At 39.2% G+C, this 17,093-nt stretch overlaps 1 protein-coding gene across 5 annotated transcripts in view; it reads right to left on the reverse strand.

Annotated features, from left to right (window-relative positions):
• CDK6 (cyclin dependent kinase 6) overlaps window positions 1-17,093 on the reverse strand; it is a 462,424-nt gene that overhangs the window by 112,037 nt on the left and 333,294 nt on the right. For all 5 annotated transcript variants that reach the window (XM_074379436.1, XM_039472766.2, XM_010345323.3 and 2 more), the window contains one exon: window positions 9,066-9,233. In XM_074379436.1, coding sequence (XP_074235537.1) covers window positions 9,066-9,233 — 168 coding nt within the window. The remainder of the gene's footprint in view (window positions 1-9,065; window positions 9,234-17,093) is intronic.

Genomic DNA, 17,093 nt, shown 5'->3' on the forward strand with positions numbered 1-17,093 from the left:
ACATTAAATAGAGCTCTAGCCCCTGAACAAGCACAGAGGCACATTCCCAAAAATGTCAAATGTAGGAGGCAAAATGTTTTTTTCATTTTCTGGATCCCTGAGAAGCCCTTTGCTTGCAAGTCTTTCTGAAGCATTTGGTCTCATTAATCTTAAAACGATGCTTGGTCTTTATGTTTAATTTGGCCTCAGGCTTTTAAGATTTTGAATGGCATCATATAGGGTGTTTTTCAACCTGTATGAAAAACAGGTTCAGGCATGGTAACTCACGTCTGTAATCCCAGCACTTTAGGAGACTGAGATAAGAGGATTGCTTGAGGCTAGGAGTTTGAGATCAGCCTGGGCAACGTGGTGAGACTCCTATCTCTAAAAAAAAAAGCAAGTAGCTAGGCATGGCGGTGAGTACCTTTAGTCCTACTACTTGGGAGGCTGAGGCAGGATGATGGCTTGAGCCCAGAAATTGGAGGCTGCAGTGAGCTATGACTGTGCCACTGCACTCTAGCCTGGACAACACGGCAAGATGTGGTCAAGGAAAGGAAAGGAAAGGGAATAGTAAAGGAAAAGGGGAAGGGGAAGGAGGAAGGAAGGAAGGAAGGAAGGAAGGAGGGAAGGAAGGAAAGAGGGAAGGAAGGAGGGAAGGAAGGAGGGAAGGAAGGAGGGAAGGAAGGAAGGAGGGAAGGAAGGAAGGAGGGAAGGAAGGAAGGAGGGAAGGAAGGAGGGAAGGAAGGAAGGAGGGAAGGAAGGAAGGAAGGAACGAAGGAGGGAGGGAAGGAAGGAAGGAAGGAAGGAAGGAAAGAAGGAAGGAAAGAAGGGAGGGAGGGAGGGAAGAAAGAAAAAAAAAAAGACAACTAGACTCTCTCTATATCATACCCTGACAGATGCTGCCTAACACATGCAGGAAGAAAGCAAGGAACATCCAGCTCTTTCTCTGAGTAAAACATCCTCCATGCAGTAGCATTACAGTTGAACTGTTTTTGTCCAAACTAATTCACGACAGTAACCACTTATGAAGGAGCTAGAATTAGGAGAATCAAATGAATGACTATCTTTTATAAACAAGGAAATCAGTCATTTAATTCACTTCACAAATCTACTTGGTGAATTAGATACCCACATGCATGTACATGCACCAACAGCAGCTTTCTGTGCAGTATGGAATACGTTCTCTTTCTACATGGCAGAAATTCACAGTGGTCATCGATATTTGCCTTCACCGCGGAGGCAGAGTTAACCTATCAGATAGTAACTCAAATGTGTTTTATTACCACTGAGAACGCGCAATGGAGAACCTGGATGGGTTTTCATGTTTGTTTTGGCTCTGGCATTTTCCATGTACCCAGCTCTGGGAATCCTAAAGAAAACGTGTGCTGTTCCCAGCTCTATGCACTGCCCCCATTGTGTTCCACTTCCCTCATTGGTGAAAGTGAAAACGAAACCAGCACAAACACTCCATTGTTAACTATGAAATATGTACTGGCAACTGGATGTTTTAACAAAACAGACCTGGTTGTGTCATGGCAAGACATTGAGTGGAGAAGGAATCACAGGAGCCCTTCCTGCTTCAGAGGTGTGTCCTGCACTTTCGCTGAGGTGACGAGGCGACAGGGCTTTGGGTTTTTTCCATTATACTCATGTAATGTTCTTGGTTTGATTTATTCAGCATGCACTGGCAGCGTTTGGAGGCTTCTGTGGGAGCTACTCAGCTGTCCAAGCCGAGGCACAAACCCTGCCAGGTCTCCATAGTAAATACAATGCTCACGAACAGGAAACAAGCATAAACAATTTATTTTCTCCTGTAAAAGATGACATTGTTCTCCGATCTCTGGTCCTGCTTCACTGTGTCACTTGGTGGTGCCAACTAAGTGCTGTAGAATGAGTCACTTCAAACACACACACATACGCACGCACGCAAGCACCCCAAGCACAAATTGCATGATGCACACATTCACAGGGTCCATATCCAGGTGCATTCAAGAGGAGGATACTGGTGACCTCTCTAAGCATCCTGGCTGAGGAGGGAGGGCTTTTGACCTGGCTAAGGAGGGAGGGCTTCTCTGGCCCTCAGCCTAGGCAGGTTCCTGAGCCTTATATGGCCTCATAAAACCATATCCTTTTTTTTTTTTTTTAAATTGCACTTATCTCTGTTTCTAATTATACTTTTCTTTGTGTGACTATCTGATTCAGATCTATCTCCCCATCTCCCTTGTAAGCTCTCTGAGAGCATGGACCTTGTTTATTTCCATTCACCATCATCCCTCAGGTTTACTGACAACATCTGATAGAAAGTGATCAGTAATTTTTTGTTGACTGAAAGCCACAATTCAATTTCATTGATTTTCTCCCCTAGGCTTATCAAGAAGTCTCTGAATCCGCAGCATTCCTTCAGTGTTACTAAATGTTATCAACATTGGGATTAGAGTAAGGAAGATCATCAGAGGCATAAGAAGGGGATGTAAGCAATTTTTTTTTTTCAAGTTCCAGAGTACATGTGCAGGATGTACAGGTTTGTTACAAAGGTAAACATGTGCCATGGTAGTCTGCTACACAGATTATCCCATCACCTAGGTATCAAGACTAGTGCTCGTTAGCTGTTCTTCCTGATGCTTTCCCTGGCAATTTTTGTAATACTTATGGCATTAAATAAGTTAATGATCTCAAATAAAGCAATATTGGGAATCTTATCAGTTACAGATTAAAAAAAATTTCCAAATGAAGTTTTATGCTCTGTACAGCTGTTGAATAAACGTCTTCCCATGTTTAAAATTTACTTGTTGTCTTTTTGGGATTTCTATGGAATAAAAGGTGTTTTTGGAAAATGTGTATCTTTTATTAGTGAAGGTAATATGGAGAAAAAGATCCTTGGAGAAAGAGAATATAATTCATTTAGTGAGAATTTATTAAGTCACTAAAAAGATAGGAACATATTCCTACTCTTCCATTATGGTACAAAAAGGAATTTTTCTTTAAACTATATGGGTGGGTTAGGCACAGGCATTTGAAGGGAAAATGCTAACTTCATTAATAGCATTAAATGAGTGTACAAAGGCCCTCAAAATACAATGGCAGGCCACTCTAGGGTTCAGTGCAAAGAAGAAATTGATGGAAGACAGGCCAATTTTGGATTTCATCTCAGGAGGTGAAGCTACTGAGGTCAAAATGAGGTAAAAAAGCATGACCTCATTTTAGGTTACAGACTTCTCCCTCCCCATGGATAGCTTTATGATGGCTGTCCCGGGGAGTGACTGGCTCTAACTGCCTGGGTGTTGGTCATCACATGTGGTATATAAAAACATCAATACTGGTATCACCTTGGGTGGTCCCCAAAGTAGTCCCATGTACAGTGAGAGCAGCACAATGTGTGTGCTGTTGCAATGATGCACTTGGGTAATTTTAAGGGAGAGGACACAGATAGAAGTGAATCATTTTTCCTAAGCAAAGATACTTTTATAAGACATTCAGGTCCATAGTACGGCAAAAGCTTTATTGAGATCTACATAAAAAAAGAAAACTAGGAGGTACCAGTTCATGACCCAGTGTTTCTCACTGTGTCAAAATGTGGCATGAGCTAGTTGTTTTTCCTCTTACCATTTTAACAAGACTTTAAAAAAATTAAAAAAAAAAAAGGACTCCTAAATATTTATGGAACCTCTAAATACCCTTTGCAGAACCCGAGAGTTCCACAGAACACAATCTGATACCTTCTGAAGCACTGAATTTTTGGTACGGAACAAAGAGGAGTAGGGATGGTGGGTGGGAGCCGGTGTTATAAACATTAGAATTCTGTAAGCCATTTACAATCTATTCGGTGAATAGAATTCGGTGAATTCAAACTTAATCTGGTCACACTGCCTGCTTAAATGGCAGTTTTCCCACTTTCAGAATGAAATGGTTGATAAAGAGTTCCAAGAACACCAAATCCAATGGCAAAAGTATCACCCTCCAAGCTGTATGGTTAGGTTTAGAAAAATAAATAAATAAACATTTTGCATCATAAATGGGAAGATAAGACTGCTCCCTTCCTGAGCTTGCTGGTCACAGTGCTTCGTGACTGTCTGAGCCCTCACTAGGGCAGCTGGTGATGTTCTTGGCTCTGCTCTAAGATGTGTCAGACCCAGGTGCAGTCAGGTAAGAGACTGAAATTGCCAGCTGAGCAGCTGGTCTGTATTTCCCTTATCTTGACAAAAATGAGTTGCACAATGTACTACATTTCACATGAAAAGGACCTAGAAATGTTGACTTCAGAGTGACTCTAAATATAATTTCAGCTAGTCACAACAGTTATTGTACCAAATATGTGTATATTCTTGAAATACTTTTGCTACAGACATTATACAACTGCATGTGTCATGATTCTTACCTATCAGTCACCTGCAATGGAAAGAACCTCCCTAGAACCTGTTCTCACTGGTTTTCCGATGAGAATAAATGTAATTAGTTTAATAGAGGTCAGAGAAGTTAATTTTTCATGGTTTCAGAGAAATTTTTCTGACAAAAGTAACCCATGCCAGGTGTTAAGTGTAACAGGCCCCACTTTTCTGCACATTTCCAACTCCTTCTTTGAACCACAGGGGGCCTCACATACGTGCTTATGGACACTCCAGACTGCAAGTCCAAGCTCTGCTCATATGCTGCAAACAGCTGCCCCTGGGCTTAGGAGTGAATACGCAAGTGGCAAAATCTCTATTAGGAGGAAGGATGAGCCCATGCTGTTCCCATTTAGTCAGGGAACTGCAATGTCCTGTGTGTGGTATGGGGTGGGGGTGGAGGTCTCAAGGAACATGTTTCCTTGGCACCCTGGGTTGTATGCTCCATAAAGGGAGACGAGGCTGGAGCAGGGCCAGGGTAGGCTTCTCTAAAGCATGAGACCCAGGACAGGGGCCCCTTTTGCCTAGGATTAAGGCAAACACTGTTGCCATCCACATCTTAATAATACAACAATTAAAGAAATAGCTATGATACCCTGTATAGGTACATGTGCATGCAAGACACTATATTGAGCAGCAAGAATCCAATACCCCATAAAGACACCTGAATGTCATGCTGGAAGCAGCCTGGCAAAGTTAGGCATCCAAAGGATATTTAACTCTTTGATGAGTCCTCAATTTATCAGATGAGGACAAAATAAGTCATTTGGTACAATGTTACATACCACCTACAGCTATAACTATAGTCTAGGCCACTGTCCTAAATTAATTTCTACCAAAGGCCAACATATGAAGTATATTCTACTCATGAAACTTGTTTTTCAGAACAAGAAACTCATTTTCACTTGAAAAATAAAATAATAAAGATGAGAATATAAGGATTTATACCTTAAGATGCCTGGAAAGCTTACCTGTCTAGAACAACTAATTTCTCAATTAATCCAAAAGATGCCGTGTCTTGAATATTGGCATAGAGCACAGTGGCTCAGGAACTAAGGAGTAGGAGTTGAGGATCTACCAGGTGATCATGAACTTAAAAATGAAAATAAATACTGCTAACTACTTCCTCAAAGTTCCTATGTAAGAACTTTTTGAAGTTTTCAGAAAGAAGCTAAGAATATAAACTTTTATAATTGTTCAAACAGAAATATCATTTATTATGTAAATACATATATATTAACATAGATAGTAAAAGTTGTCTAGTAATTTACCCATTCTTTCATTTAGAGGATGTTAATTATTTTAGAAGAATATAACTCCTCTTCTAAAACTTGCTTTAATACCAAAACACAAGGGGTTAAAGAAAGTCTTCGAATAGGTAGTAGAATTACAATAATGCCACATTCCTCTATCTCTACAGTTTTCTGTTCAGGACAAGGAGTTCAATTCATACACATCATTTGTTTATGAGGTAGCAGAAAAGATTATGGTAAAAACAATACACAGACTATGAACTTGGGTTTGCATCAACTTTTCACTCCTAAGTTGAGACTGAGCTACAGCATGTATCAATAGCTTTCATGATTTTTGAAAGACCTATTATGAAAGGGCATTAATACTTATTAATACCTTTCATGATTTTGAAAATGGACTCAGCCATTTTAAAGTATATGTTCCAGTAAGTCCTTCAGCTGAGCATTACCAGCTATGAGAAATATTGAAACACATCAAATGAGACCATTAAATGTATAACATAACTCCTTCCCTATGCTTATTACAACTGCTTATATCTGCAAGTCAGCATTTATCAATTTATTCACTGAAAAGTATTTTCTGAGTGCCTATCAAAATAAACAAGGCACTGTGTGTTAGGGCTGAATAAGATGAGCATCTGCCTTCGAGGAACTTATAGCTTGATAAATAAAATCCCCAAATAACTAAAAACAAGATAGAAAACAGTATTATGGACCAGGCACAGTGGCTCATGCTTATAATCCTAGCACTTTGGGAGGCCAAGGTGGAACAGATCACTTGAATTCAGGAGTTCAAAACCAGCCTGGCCAAACGTAGTGAAACCCCATCTCTACTAAAAATATAAAAATTAGCCCAGGGTGTTCTGTAATCACAGCTACTTGGGAGGCTGAGATACAAGAATCGCTTGAACCCGGTGGGCAGAGGTTGCAGTGAGCCAAGATAGACAGGGTCACTGACTCCAGCCTGGGCAACAATGTGAAACTCCATCTCAAAACAAAAACAAAAACAAAATATTACTCTGGAAAGACTGAGAGAGTACAGAGGAATTAATTTTTGCAAGGGATACTAGAAAGGGTACCCCTGGAGTCAGGTTTTGAAAGATAAGTAAAATACTAGCCTTTCTCATAGTTTCAAGATGTCAGTTTTGAATCAGTTAACTTGTAATTCCTTTAACATTCCAAAAATTAAGTTGATTCTCAGTTCCTGTATGACATAACCCACTAAAAAATGTGTATTTCCAGGAAGGGGAGTGTAGTCTTTTTTTCTTCAAGAGACACTAAAAATAAGTAACAGTTCACCCTGAAAAATTATGATTCCAAGTTTTTATATGTCACCATGTGTATATAAATCAATGCATTACTATATTAGATGGATATTTTCTTTAAGTAGAAAAATACAAAAGAGTAGGGACATTTAAAAATGTAGTACCCTGTAACAACATATCCTTTATTATTGCCATTTAAATTCCAACTGTCGCTCTTTCAAATAAATTCTGAATTTGTTCTATTCTAGTGTCCTCAGTTGCTAACATGTCTTACTTACGTCATTATAGGAAATACGAAGCATGCAGTAAAAAACTAGGTACTGAAAAACTGTGTATTTATGACTGCCTTTCTCCCTTTCCTCTATGTCTACATTTTCCTGTTTGAACATATCAACTTTCAGCAAGAATGGAATGTTAATTGAGGTTACGCACAAGCTGGGCTATTGTTCCTCAAATTTAATAAGCAAGAAAAATAAAATAAAATCAAAACACAAACCAACTGGGTTTCCTGTTTTTATGTATGGTTTTTAGTGCCCTTTTGGAGGGATTAAAACAAAAGTGTCCATCTCAGTTACAGCTCATCCTTCCCTCAATTAATGTACCCAAGGAGAGGAGTTCCTTCCATCTACTTCCCTGATGACTCTCCGGATCACAAAACCTATTCAAGCTGCTCCCCAGGGCCCCAAAACAACATGCGCAACAACTTCCTAGGGAAACCCAAAGCCTACCTCACCCTTCCCACTGGGGAAATACACATAGAGTCAGCCCTTTCTGGTGTGATTATATAAGAATACAAAGGCTTGCTTGACCCTGCCCAAAGCTGAGACCTATCTTTAAAACATCATCTCGTGCCATCTCTTCTCTAAAGCAATGGTGTATGCTGGGCAAAGAGGAAGCGTGTAGGATTTACCTTCTAACAATGGCAACATTTTCCAAGGAGCCTCTGCACTAAAAGTTCTGATGCCCCAGGAAAAGTTTGTAATGTTTGGAAAGTAATTGGTTTTACATGTCCGGGTGGTAGCACCCCTATTTTGATTGGGGGCAGGAGGTGGGGGACACTTTAATAAATTGGATTTTTTTCCTAAGGCAAGTTATCTGTCTCAGAGAATTTCTAACTCCTCTCTTGAATTTCTACTTATCAGCTGAAGTATTACTGAAATTTGGGGAAACGATTTTTTTGCTGAACAGAATGATCAAAGATGCTGCCAATCATTTCTTAACAACAGGGCCGTGCTGTTGCTGATGTGAGAACCACTCTGAGGCTAAAGATGAACAATATGGCTTCTTTTTATTTTTTATTTCTTTGAATATACGAAGACATTTTCTTTTTCTAAAATTCTTTTTCTTAAGGACTAATTTACTGTATATAATTTATTCAATTTACTGTATATAAGGTGTGAATTTACCATATGCAAAATAGGTCTTTCAAAGAGAAGGGTGTTAACATCTATTTCCAGGCTGCTCTGTTTGTATTTGAGGTGCAGAATTTCACAAAAATCCATCTGAGAAATAATAAACTATATGGAGAAATAGAAGCTAAGCAATGTCAATAGAGATTACGGTTTTGCACCTGAATGGCACAAAGAAACAGGATATCATAATTGTCATTTTTTGCCAAAACAGGGCCGTTGGGTTTGCTGTTTCTATTGAGGCTTATATGAGCCTTCACCTGGCATGGTGGTGTTAAACATTCATGCATTATCCAAGTTCACTGTGAATTTGATTTCTTCTTTAGAGCTGGCACCACAGCTTCAGAGGAGTGATTTAACACACCTGTGTAGGCACTCTGTTTCTCAAACCAGGATGCTGCAGACAGGTCAACATTGCTCATACTCCTTCTTCCCTGACCTTGAGCTGTGTGTTCCCTAGGCATTGTGCATACAGCTCTGAAAACAGTGATTATGGCAGAAAGCAATTGGAAACTTGTAACTGATTCCTGTCCAGTGGCTAAGATGCAACAGGCTATTTCTGCAATGGGTCCTGATCACAATTAGCCCAGCCTGGATATGACTGTAGCTGTAGGCAGAATGCTTTTTGCCTACCCACTGGCATATAAAAAAGGGCAAAGACATTCTATCCACCAACTAGCCATGGGCAGTAGTAACATTAGGGACACGGAAGGGGGACAGACTGTCATTCAAAAGAGGAAAAGTGAGTTTAATAAAGGACAACACTCTCCCACTTACCACTGAAGTTAGAGCCATCTGGAAACTGTAGATGCGGGCAAGGCCGAAGTCAGCGAGTTTTATTTGTCCGTTGCTGGTCACCAGAATGTTTTGTGGTTTTAGATCACGATGCACTACTCGGTGTGAATGAAGAAAGTCCAGACCTCGGAGAAGCTGAAACATCATATCCTAATAAAATAAAAAAAAAAAAAGAGAAAATCAATAAACGCTCAAAACAGAAGTTCAGCCTCAGCATTTTGTGGCTGCTTGGCATGCAGCAGGCATTTGATAAGGATGGCTGATGGAGTGAATCTGTCTCCCTTCCTGCCTTTCCACTCACACACTTTCAACAACACTGCAAAAAATTTCACTCTCAACCTGTATTTTATTAATGAAAGGGCAATTTTAAAATATTTTTGATGGGACAGGAAACGTTCTAGAAGGTTATCTGTCAAAGTGGTCTCAGTGGCTCATGCCGGGGAGAGGAAAGAAGAGGTCGTGATGGGACACTTTTTGCTTCTATACTGTTTAATGTGTCATTTCAACAATTAAAATCCAGTGTATAACAATATTGTTATTAATGGTGATTATTATTTTATGGCACCTAATACTAAACACTCACTGTATATTAAGCACTATGCTAAGCATTGTCCACTTTTAGGCAGGTTCTTGCTGGGTTACCCAGGCTGTAGTGCAGGGGTGTGATCATGGCTCACTGTAGCCTTGACTTCCTGGGCTCAAGAGACCCTCCTGCCTCAGCCTTCCAAGTAGCTGGGACCACAGAAGCACACAACCATGCTAGGCTGGTTTAGTTTTTGTAGAGACAGGGTCTCACTATGTTGACCACGGTGGTCTCAGACTCCTGGGCTCAAGCTATTCTCCTGCCTCAGCCTCCCAAAGTGCCGGGTGTGAGCCACCATGCCCAGTCGTAATCAACTCTTTTAGAGTATTAACAGTCTTGATTTAAACTAGAGTCTGGAAAACCTCAATTCAAATCTCCAATATATTCATTTATCAAATCAATGAAAAAACGGGTATGTAAAATAAGGCAAGCCATTTCACCTCTCTAAGCCTTAGTTTCCCTCTCTGTAAAATGGGAAAGTAACAAAACCCACTTTATCATAGCATCATTGCAAAGCACTTAGCACCACAGTTAATATTCAGTAAATGGCAGCTCTTATTACTGTTATTATTAACCAGCATGGAAGAGGGGAGCATTCAGAATATAGACCAGTATCAGATCTTTTTCGAATTTTAGGATCAATATAAATATGTACAAGATTGAACACTCAGGAACAGTGTCGGAAAGTAGGAACTAAGACATTGGGCATGATGTCATGATTCTCTGAAATTTGTGATAATTAAGAGGGACCTACTCCCCCCAAAGGAGGATGGAGCCGTTTTATTAATACAAGGGTTAGAAAAATGACTGGGCACCCTCATGGATTTCGGAGCTGAAAGGGGCTATGCGGATATACTTATCATCGGCCGGATCACTGACTCCTCTGAGAACAGTATATCTGGTTACTGGTTTATGGTTTTGGTTACTGGTTTACGGTTTTGGTTACTGGTTTACGGTTTTGGTTCTTCCTTTAGAGTTGGGAGTTCTGTCTTTATATCCTAGCTTGTTTAAAACTAAAGCCTTAGTTTTTCCTTTCATTAGGGGGAGAAAGTAGCAATTACTTTTCCCACTACTAGGGGGTAAATGAAGTAACGTATGCCAAGTGCTGGTGCAGTTCCTGGCATATGGTAAGCATCTGACAAACAGTAATTATTAGGATGATTATTGCCAAGATAAGTGTCCTGATTTCTGGGGGAGACAGATTCACAAACAACTAAAGGAAAACATGACCACTGCTACAAGATCGATGTGAACAAAGCACTCGAGGGGGCACGCAGTGACCTAGAATCATTTTTGAGATCTCCCTAAGTGAATATTCTAAACTGGCAGGGGTTACCTTCTAAGCTTCCCAAAACTCTAGAGAAGACTGCACTGGGGAGGGAAAGCCCTTCAAGACCTGAGAAACACTGCAGGTCCAATAAGTTGCAATGAATAAACAGGAGTGTGAAAATGTAGCACAAAATGTTCAAGAAGTCCTCTCTGCTGCGGCAAATAAGTCTTTATTGGAAACACATGCACACAACTTGTAAGCACTGAATTTTAAAAAGCATAACTAACTTAAAGTAATGTCATGTTGGCTCGTCATGTTTAGCTTCTATACAGTTAAGTGTCACTCATTTAAAACAGTTCAAAGAATAAATCTGGGTCATGCTGCAGTGTTCAGACAATTTTAGCAGCCAGTTAGCAGAATAAAAATTTAAAAACATGTCTATTGCTTTTATTTGTGTTATAGCACATATTATGTGTTCTTAATTAAAAAAATTGATAAGATGTATAGATGCATGTTTAATGCAGAAAATAATGTTTAAAAAAATCCAGAGAAGAAGAAAAATCACTCAAAAATTCCACCATTTGGAGAACGGAGAAAACTTCACTGTTAATAACACTTTTTTTGTGTATCTTTCTAGTCTGTCTTTTAAAAATTACATATTTAATTATATTTGTATGTATATTTAAGTAAAAATGGTTATAGTTCTGTACACATTATTTTGTGGCTCTTTTAAAAACATGTAACAATTCATCATCAACATTTTGCCACTTTAATAAAATTCTGCAATGTGACTTTTTTATACAATGAGATTTTTAATGGCTGCATGGTTTTTCTCCTTGGGATATGCCATAATTATTATTATTCAGTTTTAGTTGTTTTACTGTGGCATTTATACTACAGGCCTAGTTCTCCTTTGTTTAAAGGTAGAGTAGATTAAAAGGGCTTGTTAATATCATACCAAAGCATGGGTTAGGCAGTATGAATCTACATGACTGCACTAACATTGATTCCATGTGCACAATGCCTATAGATGTAGGTTGATTCTATATAAGAATTACCATTCTTTAGATTTTATTAGGCTACTTAAAATTTTTATTTGGTTAGCAAATGAGTTTTCTTTTAAATCTCCAATACCTAGATACAATTGGAATTCTGAACCAATAAACACTGAGTTAATGACTTAAAAAACAAAATCTTGCCAAACATCTCATGACCTTCAGTAATTCAACCGTGAGTTAGGCTGTTGGGCGTTATGAGCCTGTTAGCACAATTGGTGAACCCCTCTCAGTCTTCAGCCATCCATTACTGCAATACCTAATTTCAAAGGTGAAATACATTTAGCTATGCCAGGAACTCTGGTCCCAAATAATCATAAGATATGGTCCCAATTCCAGAGGATGATATAAGTAAACACATTACAACATTAAATGAGGTAAGAAAAAACCCCTTTCCTACAGAATCACAAGAAGTGTTTTGATCAAAGACATTTCAAAGGATTCTCTACTTAAGCTTATTATCCGTTCGATCTCAATTTATAGTATTATGAGACATACTCTTAAATTAGCTTCTGAAGATTTTAATCTAAAGTATTCTGTCCCATATATGACTCAAATATTTCATAGTAACCCTAGTGATGCAATGCAATGAAATTACAGACACTACCAATTAAGGTTCTTTCAGTTAAACGCAGGTTTAAAAGTTCCCCTTTTTATGTTATACGGCACAGTTCTGGTATAAAAGGCTTGGACGTGTAGTCATACTTATGATAAACCGTCACTTGGGACCCTCATTCTATCTTTTTAAAACATGTGACTTGCAAACATGTTTCCACAGGACACCAATGTGGAATGAAGTCTGCTCCGAGAGATCTTAGGTGGGGCTTTCTGTTGGCAGTGCCCCTAAAAAGACTCTGGACCTTTCTGAACACAAGAAATCCCTGCAGTCTCGTAACTATTTCCCTTAGGTGTTCTAGAGCTCTAATCCTCTTACTTAAAATTAAGACCAACAAGCAAACTAAAAAAACTACTTTGGGCTTTTCTAAAGGGAAAAGATTTATCATGGGGCCTCATTTTTTTTCTTTTCTTTTTAGAGACAGGGTCTTACTCTGCCACCCAGGCTGGAGTGCAATGGTGTCATCATAGCTCACAGCAACCTCGAATTCCTGTGTTCAAACAATACTTCTGAGTAGTTGGAACCACAGGTATGTGTTACCCTGCCTGGCTACTTTTAAATTTTTGTAGAGATAGGGCTCTTGCTAAGTTGCCCAGGCTAGTCCTGAATTCCTAGCCTGAAGCCATCAATCCTTCTGCCTTGGCCTCCCAAAGTGCTGTAATTACAGGTGTGAGCCACTGCATCTGGCCTGGGCCTTATTTTCTTATTACAAAAAAGTATGATTAGTTCCAAAAGACACTAAAAACACCTAAGTCATATCATATAATAAGTCACAGAATGACAATTTTAAATAGACAGTTCTGGATGTAGAGACATATCTAGTACGATACATCCTCAAAGTTTTAGCACCAAAAATGTACATTGATAATTTATTTATTTAAATATTAAAAACAGGACATATCCAGCTTGTAGGCAAAGATAATCTTTTTTTTCTCCTTATACTTAGTAAACCAAAGTCTTCTGTTATTCAAGTTTTCACAGAAATCTCTCCATAATGGTTTGTCTGTTTCCTATGAAGGGCGTTAGAGGAGCCCGCAGCCTAAAATACATCACATATAACAAAGGCTTTTTTGCACTAAACCAGTAAAAACATCTTGAATTAGGTGAGGGTTACGATTACAGCAACAGAGGGAAAGGTCACCTGAGACTGGAGAAAACTTCTCTTGCACGTCTCCCCATGTTCCTCTCCCCTCAGCCCCTGACAACCACCATTCTACTGTCTATGACTCTGCCTACTCTACATAGCTCATACATGTGGAATCACACTGTAGTTGTCTTTTTGTGGGTGGCTTACTTCAGTTAACATAGTGCCCTCAAGGTTCATTCATGTTGTGGTGTGTGTCATGATTTCCTTCCTCTTTAAGGCTAAATAATATTCCATTGTATGTATATATGACATTTTGTTTATCTAGTCATCTATGGACGGGCAGCTCAGTAGTTTCCACTTTTTGGCTACTGTGAACATTGCTGCTATGAACACGGGTATATAATGATCTCTTTGTGACTCTGCTTTCAACTTTTTTTTTTTTTATATATATACTCAGAAGTGAAATTGCTGGATCTGTTCCCAGAAATTTAGTTCTCCCATAGTTCCCCCATAAAATGTGGTATAATATTGCTACCTAAGCAATGAAATAGTGATTAACAGAGTCATGTTAAGGTCCCAGAGGGTTAGCTAAGTGGCTTCATTCACTCCTTGGAGATTCCACGCACTCCTGTCTGCATTCTGGGAGAATCTATGCTACAAGTCCCCACGTCAGGCTTGCTGTATGTACACATCTTCTACTCTGTTTCAAAACCTGCAGCGTTCCTGGGTGCTCTCACGGATCAATTCGAAATGATAACAATGAGCTTCAAAGGTTGCTTATAAGCAGGTCTCCCCTACTTCTCACTCCGGTCCTCAGGAAGACCCAAAGAATGCTTCATCCAGAAAACAAAGGACAAAACAAATTCTGAGAAAGCAAGAGGAGGGTTCAAGAAGATTCCTTAAAATTTCCAGATTACCTGGAAAGTTGTAGTAGGTGAATTCAAAGAAAGCCATTAACTGGCAATCTAAAAGAGTCACACGTGAGTTTTGTTTCACAGCAGAGCATGGTCAAGCTGTGTCATAGTGCCTGTCTCTTTGCCACTGTTCGTGCTGAGCTAGGCACACATCGCCTCAGGGCCCCTCAGGGGAAACAAACGCATGGACCCTAAATGGAAACACTGGCTTCTTATTTTTACTGCTTCTAGGCAATTGGATAGAAGTGTAGTAAAGTGGCGTTGCATGTAAATTTTAATAATCAAATATGCATTCTGAAATGAGAACAGAACCCATTTTTTATTCATTCCTAGAAGTGATGATAATGCTGAGAAGGTTATCATCAGTCTCAACTAACTAGAAATTAAAAAAAAAAAAAGATAATGAATTATTTCCACCAAGCCTGAAAATGTTGGTGTTTGAGGAACAATGTAATAACTTAAAACAACAGTATGAAAGACTAAATCATTACCTCATCATAATGGCTATTATTAACCCACTGTGGAAAATCATCAGGAACTGAAACTACAAATATGCAATGCTAAATATAATTTCTTCAGAGCAGGAGATAAAAATCAGCACGGGGTAAAAAAGTAAGAAAACATGAAGCCTAAGTGCCTAGGTCGTTGTGTAATGACCCAAGTGGTTATCATTCTATACACATTCATTTCTGAGGCTTTTAAAAACATTTTACAATGTGCTGGGAATATTTCCACATTTCAACACACATTTTTCTATAATGATATTTTAGGCCAGGTGTGGTGGCCCACACCTGTAATCCTAGCACTCTGGGTGGCTGAGGTGGGAGGATCACTAGAGCCCAGGAGTTTGAGAGCAGCCTGGGCAACACAGGGAGATCCCATCTCTACAAAAAACAAAAAATTAGTTGGGTATGGTGGCTCAAGCCTGTGGCCCCAGCTACTTGCGAGGCGTAGGTGGGAAGATCACTCGAGCCTGGGAGGTCGAGGCTGCAGTGAGCCATGATTGCACAACTGCACCCTAGCCTGGGCGGCAGCTCTCAAAGAAAGAAGAAATTTTAATAAGCTTTCTAATAGCTGCAATTGGACAAAATGCCTTCTTATTTAAACATTCTTCCTCTCAATTCCCTCTTTTGAGAATTTTCCCCTCACTTTGTATTTCCTTCCTCTTCAAATGAGGTAATGCTTAGAGAAGCTGGTTTTCCACAAGAGTAGAGCAGATTATGATTTGTGTGTTGTAGAAGACACTGCTGGTTGTCAGCCATGAAGAGTTGGTCCAGGCCACAGAAGGCAATCACATTTCCTTTTGCTAGGAATTGATCCATGGATGAACATGACACCCAGTCCTGTATGGGCAAGCTGGCTCGAGAGTTTCATGAAGCATTTTCCGCCTTGATAAGAGGTGCACAGTAGAATGCTCTCTGTTGCACTTCCTCATCTCCCCTTCCTCACCCATGTCTTATACTGAATGCTACCGCTTCATAGCATCAACTTACAGCTGTAGCCAACCATCTTGAAACATAGTGAGACATCATCTGTACATATAAAAGGCCAGAGTGTAAACAAGGAAAGAGACTGGGTCTTTGATGACATCAGTGAATAGCTGCATCAACTTTCGGGCTGCCTGCCTCCAGTAATAAGATTATTTATATAATAATTTACATATTATATTTACATAACTCACATATTATTATGTAAATAATAATCATTTACTTGTAGTTATGTAAATAATAATGCCTTCTTCTGGAGCCGGTTTTTCATTGAGTGTTCTGTAATTTGCAGTTGAAAATTATTCTAACAAATCTAACTTAATTAAAATTATATTAACTTAAACCTGTTATGAACATTACCTTTCATTTACAGCCACCATGGTTCACCCCAGGGTGAGGTACAGACCCAATGGGGCCTATACCAACATTCTTTTCTTGTTTCCAATTACCCTTTCCAGGTGGTTATCCTTTTCTTTTTGAGGTGTGCACTTCCTTCCATTAATGTGTATAATATTGCTTTCTCCATCACTATCATTTCCTGTCAACTCTCTATATTACCCAGGGACTCTGGTTCACCCTGTCCACCCCACACTCAACATCCTCCTGCAGTACGCCAACATCCCTGGGAAGCCTGAGCTAACATTAGCTTCAGAACTTTTGACTTCTTTAACCTCATTCAATTTTGCCATCTACATAATACTCATGCAGATGGTTAGTCTGTTTTATAAATGGAATGCAAATGCATACAATTTTGTAACTATCTTTTTCACATCACACTGTATACTGAACTCATCTGCATGTAGATCTATTGGCAATATATCCATAGCTTAATTTTTAATGGTTCTATGTTATTCTATTTTTACTTATATACTATGATTAGCAAAAGGGTTTAAGCAGTCATTAAATCAACCACGAATTTTAAATACCACTATCTCTCATGTTCTAAATTACTTGAAGTTATTTTCTGGACTTTCGCTCTTCTGTCTTTGGCTCCGTTT

Source organism: Saimiri boliviensis, chromosome 10 (assembly GCF_048565385.1).
Source record: "Saimiri boliviensis isolate mSaiBol1 chromosome 10, mSaiBol1.pri, whole genome shotgun sequence".
Classification (NCBI taxonomy): domain Eukaryota; kingdom Metazoa; phylum Chordata; class Mammalia; order Primates; family Cebidae; genus Saimiri; species Saimiri boliviensis.